Here is a 7,752-nt window from a genome sequence, read left to right on the forward strand (position 1 = left end):
GCGCCTGCGTAATTAGTCCAGACTGTATCAATCTGGTAAAACACATATGTGCGCCCTCACGCACATAACCTAATGTATGTTTTAAAGTTAGCCTAGTTAGCTCGTCTGGTCGCTCTGTATATGTTATCATATTAATGTAATAATGATTGATTATATAGCCTTGTTATAGTTTGTAAATTGTTGAATTTCGAGTAATTTAATAAAATGCTTCTGACTTTTTTCCATAAATGTTCCCCGCCTGGAGTCATTTGGAGATGTGGGTCTGGCAAGATTCAGATCTCCGTTGAAAGATGAGAACAGCTCCCAAGGTGGGCAGGACAGGGCAGGTATGGCAGTTTATAGGGAGAGGGGAGTTGCTTTTGCTGCAAACGGGTTTCCCCCCCCAAATCTTTGCTTTACGGGTCCCGCGCCAGGAGTTCGGCATTGTGGCCCGGTCTGCTATCCGCGTGTTCTTGGAAACAGCGTCAGAGAGCAGCTGAGAGAGGCTTAACATTTCAAACGTCTGGCGGTAGGCTGCAAAGTTTCCACCCTGACAACACCGTCATGTAGCAGCGGCTGCGGGCTGAAGCAGGCTGAAGGAGTCAGTTTGGTGTAAAGTTGTGGCGCGCGGCCTTTCCAAACCCGGAGTCACACTCTTAATGCGTCGTTTTAGTTTCTGTGTGATGGACGTTGATTTATTTCATTTAGGAGAGTCTGTCAGTCAATGCGTGTTGTGTTACAGGTGCAGCAGTGTTGGAATCAAATCTTGTTTTTCTGTGTTTCAAGTGCATGCGTAAAACACAACCACCGTTGTTCTTTATCAGCTCTCCTTATTTCTTTTTTAATAAGAACTTTTAGCAGACAATAAAATACATGTTAGAGTAACTCTACTTTAATAAATAACCACCGCAATCACGTCTAATTTGTTGTATTTTGAGTTAATATCCTCTTTAATCTTCTGCGTAAAAGTAAAACAGTGCATCACGGATTAAAAGTGGGATTCCGGTGGTTTTAGTTATAGATGTCCTCTCAGCTGGAAGGAGGCCTGCAGCTGGAGACCACAGCAAAACTTGATGTACTCAAATCGGAGAAAGTCGTTGACGTGACAGGTCCTGACGGATGCGCCGGGCAGCGCTGCTGCCGCGGGGACGGAGGAGAGAATAAAGCGACCCTGCCTCCAGAGCGCCATCAGCAGCAGAAACCACGCAAGATGACCCGGAGCCCCAAATGTGCCCGCTGTCGGAACCACGGCGTCGTCTCGTGTTTGAAAGGCCACAAACGCTTCTGTCGCTGGAGGGACTGTCGCTGTGCCTGCTGCCTGCTGGTGGTGGAGCGGCAGCGCGTCATGGCAGCGCAGGTCGCACTGAGGCGGCAGCAAGCTGCGGAGGTGAGGAGGGAGGAAGGGCAGGTCAGTGATAGAGAACAGATGGAGAATAAAGAGATTAATAAACCATGGCCTTCACTAGATGATTATAAGGAAATAAATCAGCTTTAACAGACAAACAACAGGGTAATCAGAACATGTGGTATGTGAGTATAGAGGGGAAGTAAACTATCGAGAAAATGTTTTAAAAAAAATTGAAAGTGTAATTGCTAATACATGATGGGACAGTGTAGGTCAGATTAAAACGCTTTTTAAAATTTAATATCACATGATCTTTTTCTGACATTAAACATTTTACAAAAGTTGAAAAGCTTTTGTTGTGAATTAGTGCAAAACAATTAAAATTGACTTGACTTAATAACAAAGTTGGGAATCTCAAATTGCACAATTATTACTATTTTTTCTTGTGTGTGACAGAAGTCTGCCCTTCTCGTGGCCTGTGGCAGTAAAGTCTTACCTGAAGCACAGATTGTTTTTCAGCATTTATTCCAAACAGAAAAATCTTTTTCTTTACTTTATTATATTTGTGTGTGTACCCACAATTTGGTCACACAAAGACACACAAATAAAAAGATTCACAAACATCCCTCAGAGGAAGACTGTCTCTCATTTTAGTTTATTTTTCAGGTTTATTCCACTTATTAGGTTAAATGTAACAGAAATCTACAGTCTGTCTGTCAAAGTCTGTAAATGTATAACTGAAAGCAATATGTGAATTAATTATAGCATGTTATTGTTACATTGTCACATTGTGAATACATATCTCTGATTGTATCATATAAATAAATATATTTTATTAAAAATGTGAAAATATAATAATATACAGACTGAAATAGCGAATAGAAGAAGACATTTAAGCGTTCTACAAAATGACTCATTCCTCTGATGTTACCACAATAAAAAGCTAAGCGTGTCTCTTTTTCTATCTTAGGATCACAAAGAGCTCTGCCTCCCTCCTACATAATGTATTATTTCCCTTTAATTACCCTTGGGGCATGGTCTCACTATAATATGAGTATGTCCAAATGTCTAATTCCTGTTCCCATGTTTCTCCCAGGGCAAGAGGGGGGTCAGGTGTGCAGCTCCGTTGCGGAGGACGGCGTATCAACGTTACAGCAGAGCAGCCGAGCCAAGCATCCTGGCTAAGAGCATCCTGCAGGGTATAGTTTAATTAACATCCTCTCTCTCATTAACACTCTTATTCTCTCCAAGATTGTGATAGAAAGTGCAGATATCTCTCCAGTAAATGAGATGAAATCCAGAAAGTCGGTGTTAACATGTTGCTGTCAATGCAGTGAGTTCATCTCAATTCATGCAAGATCACAAATCGATACACGTGATTTGTCTTCTGTTAGTGGAGGAAATGATTCTCTGCCTGCTGTCAAACTGAATTCTTTTTAACTGCTCAATGTGCGAAAAACAATGTTCAGTAAGTCAAAAGTAACTAGAGCTGCTATGATTAATCAATAAGTCGTCACCTGGTATATTGATTGCCAGCTATTTCAGTTAATCAGTTTGAGTCATTTCTGCAAGATGAAGAGTTAAAATTCTCTGATTTCAGCTTCAGCTTCTTTTACTCCTCTATGAAAGTAAACTGAATATCATTGGGTTTTCAAAAGACATTTAAGGACATCATTTTGGGCTTTGGGAAACACTGATTAACATTTCTCAACATTTTCTGACTTTTTAAAACTTTATTCGAGCCTCAGTTCACCCAGAAATTAATATTTAATCATTACCTACTCATCCCCATGCTGATGGAAAGTCAGCTGAAGTTTCACAGTCCACAAAAACTTTCTGGAGCTTCACAGCCAAACAACTTTGCAGCATTCTCCAAAACAGTTGAAGTACTGTAGATGGGCACTATAAAACCTGAAGAAACAACTAAAAGAAAACATGAAATGGCTCCATACAGCTCGTCTGGTGTAATCCAAGTCTCTGGATCCTAAATGTATTTGAAAAGACATCATTTACAGTCTTGACACGCAGTCGAGCTTGTGCACTGACGCCTTTAGCTTAGCATCTACAGTGAAGATTTTGGCTTTAAAAACTGTGAAATAACGTCTTTTCAAATCTTGGATAATGGGACTTCCAGAGACTTGGATTATGCCGGACAAACTGTACGAAGCCATTTTACTTTTATTCAGTTTTTTTTTATTAACGTTCCCATCCACTTCAGATGTTTAGGAGAATGCTGCAACGCTTTTTTGCCGTGAAGCTCCAGAAATGTTTTGTGGACTACTAAACCTCACCCGACTTTCCATCAGCATGACGGTGAGAAGATAATGACTGAATTTTCATTTTGGGGTGAATTTAACCTTCAAGACTGATTATAGCCTTAACCAAAAGCCAAGTCTCAACCCAAAATAAACGCTTGACCTTGAGGGAATCACCTTTTGTCCCCACAATGTCAATAAACAGATTTTCCCAAGTGCATGCTCTCTATGTACATATGCTCACATTGTAACTGCAAATGATCAGGGAATGCAACACCAGTGCTTCTTCTCGGATGTCATTTCACAGCATTACACACACGCAATTTATCCAAACAAACACAATCATTGTGGCTTCACTATTTCATAACAGGCCATTACTGTAATACATAGTGTGTTTTAATACCTGCTGGCCTGCAGTCAAATCCTGCAGGCGGCTTTGTCTTCTTTATAGCCCTTTCAGCCTGTCTGAGCTCTCAGTAAAGCAAAAATGACACCGTTAACCAACTGCGTAATTAGAATAATAAAGTGAGGTACTCAAACATAAACACAACAATTAATTGGTCGGAACAACTTTATTATCCGTAAATGAATTAAATACGTGGCTTTGTTCCCTATGCAGGGCTCAAACCGGTGGTGCAGCTGGAGGACGACTCCTCCTGCTGGTCAAAGCAGACCCAGCGCGACCAGACGCACTTGACGTGTCCCTCCATCAGCGCCCGGATGAGGAAGAGGCGAGCCTTCGCAGACAAGGAGCTGGAGAACGTGATGCTGGAGCGGGAGCTGAGACAGAGAGAGCTTCCGAGCGACCTCTCCTTCTCCTCCTCTGCCCTCGTCCCCATGCTTCACCCTCCGCCCCTGCCTGTCTCCCCTAACCTCCACTGCTGTCTTCTCAACAAGGACCCCACAGCTGCAGGGGTGTCCAGTTATGTGCCTGTGTATAAATATAAGCCTCTGTATGAGTGTGACTTCCAGTTCTATCAGTTCTTTCACCTAAAGAGCAGGTCGTTTGCAGAAGGCGACTACAATGACTTCTTATATCAAAGCTCAGAGCAAATCAGGGAGGATGAGGAGGTGCAGAACAGCTGGAGAGGCTGTGAGAGGAGAGAACGACCAGAGCTGATACCTCCACCATCACAACAACGACTCAAACATCATTGCAGCACCTTGTCAGGTCTCGACCTTGTCAAATCCCCGTCAGAACCAACAGCAATACTGGACGCAAAGGTCGTCTCAACAGTCACAGGCTCTATTTCTGGATCTGATCGGGGTATCCTGGGCGGGCCAGACGTCAGTGCACCCAGCAGGACTCTTGATCCCAGACCTCTGACAGCTAAGGGCTGGAGTGCAGACACTCCTGCCGACCAGGCAGGCGCTCATGCCGGCTCTGTCAAGAGCCCTCACGGCAGCTCAGTCAGGACTCCTGCTGTGAGGCCATTACCTTTCTCTGTAGAGGCTCTGCTGAGGGCCTGACAGGCAAATGGAAAGCGCTATAGTGCACTTTGTTTATGTGCGGACTAAGAATTGATGTTGAGTGAATAAATATAAAAAAGGCTCGGTGTATTACAGGTTTTCAAACACTTTTCTTGACGAGGGCTGGTTGCTAAGTGGCACTGGGTGAAATATTTATGAAAAGAATAATTACAGTCTTTTCTTATTTTTCATGAAAATGTATTCAGCTACCGTATATTTTGACTATAATTAAAACTATAACAATCAAACATTTATATGTTTATTACTATATTTTCATTTTTATATCTGCTGTATATTGAACATATTTTCTAGAAAAATACAATTTAAAAATGTAATCCTTTTTTTTATAGACCTCTGTAAGAAATTCAGTGAAAATATACTCAACCACTCTATTTTGACCCTCACACATCAATCTTATTCTATTGTCTTTTCCTAAAGAAATATATAGAACATCCATAAAACAAAGTTGATGAAAAAGTCAAGTAGTGTTTGAACTTGTGCCCATTTCTCACCTCATGCTTTGATTTTTAAACCGAAGTGTTGATGTGGCTGGCTGATCTCAGGCACTTGTGTTGTCAAAACAGACCAGGTGCTGCTCAGAAATCTCTCTTTAATCACATGAAAACTAACGAGAAGGGAGCAACCTGGGGTGAAGCAGACGGTGACAGTTAAAGGGGCAAAACATTTCCAAAAATGTTACTGTAATGAGACAGAAAGGGTTGACGGCACAAAAGACACATGTCTCTGACATGTCTGCATCTGTCCTCTTCTTTGCTCCAAGACATGTGTATTAATTATTTATTGTTTTTTCAAAGCTCTATCGCTCAAATTTTGTCAGACTGCAGTCCATCATTATGATCGTATTGCCTTAAACTTACTGATCATATGGCATACTGTTTAATATTTCATGAAGTATCATTTTATCACACCAACAGAATGAGGGAAGATGGGAAATATCCACCAAAGGGTGAATGGTAGGGGTGCCATGGTTGCCTAGGCAACATTGTTCTTCATTGTATGCCGAGCCTGACGCCGGCCGAGTTTGTTTGAACACGCATTTGATCTATATCCACTTTTCTCTCCTTCTCCGTTTTTTCTCTGCCGAGTAATCTCGCAGAGATGGAGGTCAGATACTTTTGACAACTGTGGACCTTGTGGCGTCAACACAGAGGTGATAGCGTGTCTTTGTTTGCTACTATCTCGCACCATATCAGAATGCCTTTCTCCCTGTCTTTTCATGGACAGACAGAGAGGGGAGATTGGCACAAAGGAAGGTGAGGATGTGGGCCTGAAAGCACTGAATATGTGCCATTGTTTTTATATTTTACACACTATTTGTGCAGATTTTTACAATATTAAAACCGCTTCCTTGCAGAGAGTGCAAATTGCCATTTTCACTGCGATGATAAAAAGATAAGCATCAGTCACAAAGGGGTGATAATGACTTCTGTGAAGAATAACACAGAGGATATAAATCAATTTCCCCTCCGGCAAAGCTAGGGGAAAAGCTCATTTATCCAGTTCCCCCATGTTTCATTCTGGAGTGTCCTTAGACGCGGTGTGTGGCGGCGTAATAGCTAGCAACCCCGCTCTAAAATGCCATTCACGTTCCACTGTTCTTGTTAGGACTGTGCCCGGGACGGACAGATTAGCTTTATTGTTCCGTGCTCTTTGCAAAAGGTTTGATTCGATCTGCAATCCCCAGTTTATTAACATTTTCCTTTGTGGGCCAGGGGAGGACAGGAGAGAGAAAGAGGACGTGTGAGGGGGTTATTGGATTCAGGCCAGTTTGCTGACAAAGCGTTTTCAACAGGTTAAAACATGTTTTTGGATTTGTAACAGCCACAACCCTTCTTCTCACTCGCTCTCTGCCTGTTGTCGCCCACCTGTGACGCTCCCGCTGTTCATTCTCTCGTTGTGCCTCATTTCCATTTCAGCAGGATTGATTTCACTCTGTTCAGGGTAGAAAAGCTTTGCTTTGGCGTTTCCCTGTAACTCTGATCTTCATATTTTCATCATGCAGACTCTATCAGCAGTGACTGGAAACATGGGAGAAAATAAAGAGAGAGCTGGTGGGTGGGGGAGGCATGAGAAAGAGCAAGCACACAGGTTACATCTGCTCCAGCTCCTTCAAAACTCTTAACATTCACCTCCACCCTGTTATTTCGAAATAACACCTCCTCCCACTGATAACCAAGCACTGCAGTCTTTACCTACACCACTACAGGCCTGTTGCTGGCCTAGCATGAAGCCATCACACTACAGCTGTACAGTACAGAACTATCAAAATGATCTTTGTTTTCCCGTTGCCTTCATTTCCTTTACCGCCTTGCAGTGTTTACACTAGCTGTGTGCAAAGGCAGACGTGAAGCGAAGGTAAATTTTTCCGTCTGTCCACCCTTCAAGACCTGATTAAAGCAGCCAGACCTCTCTGGTATGATCAAAATATGAGTCTCAGCTCTCTCCTTGGACAGATCATCAGCAACATTTAGTATCAGGGCTCAGTGGAAAGCCTTTGATCGTCCTGCCAGCCCTCCTCATTACAGAATGAGAGTGGACTAAAAGAGTATGTCTTGGTGTGGCAAGGTCGTTCCCCTTGACACTTCTAAGAGAGTGGCTATGTGTATTTAATAGCGTTGTTATGGGTTGTTTGGACAGTGCGAAGAACCCTCCAGGTTGATGGGGAACCTGATTCTGACACAC

General features: G+C 42.6%; 1 protein-coding gene across 1 annotated transcript; it reads left to right on the forward strand.

Annotated features, from left to right (window-relative positions):
- The first annotated feature begins 1,000 nt into the window (after positions 1-1,000).
- dmrt2b (doublesex and mab-3 related transcription factor 2b) lies at positions 1,001-5,049 on the forward strand. Its single transcript, XM_073477283.1, has 3 exons — positions 1,001-1,387; positions 2,421-2,523; positions 4,199-5,049. The coding sequence occupies exons 1-3, from the start codon at positions 1,001-1,003 to the stop codon at positions 5,047-5,049; spliced, it is 1,341 nt and encodes a 446-aa protein (XP_073333384.1).
- Positions 5,050-7,752: the final 2,703 nt, after the last annotated feature.

The sequence above is a fragment of the Pagrus major genome, chromosome 11 (genome assembly GCF_040436345.1).
Source record: "Pagrus major chromosome 11, Pma_NU_1.0".
Lineage (NCBI taxonomy): Eukaryota > Metazoa > Chordata > Actinopteri > Spariformes > Sparidae > Pagrus > Pagrus major.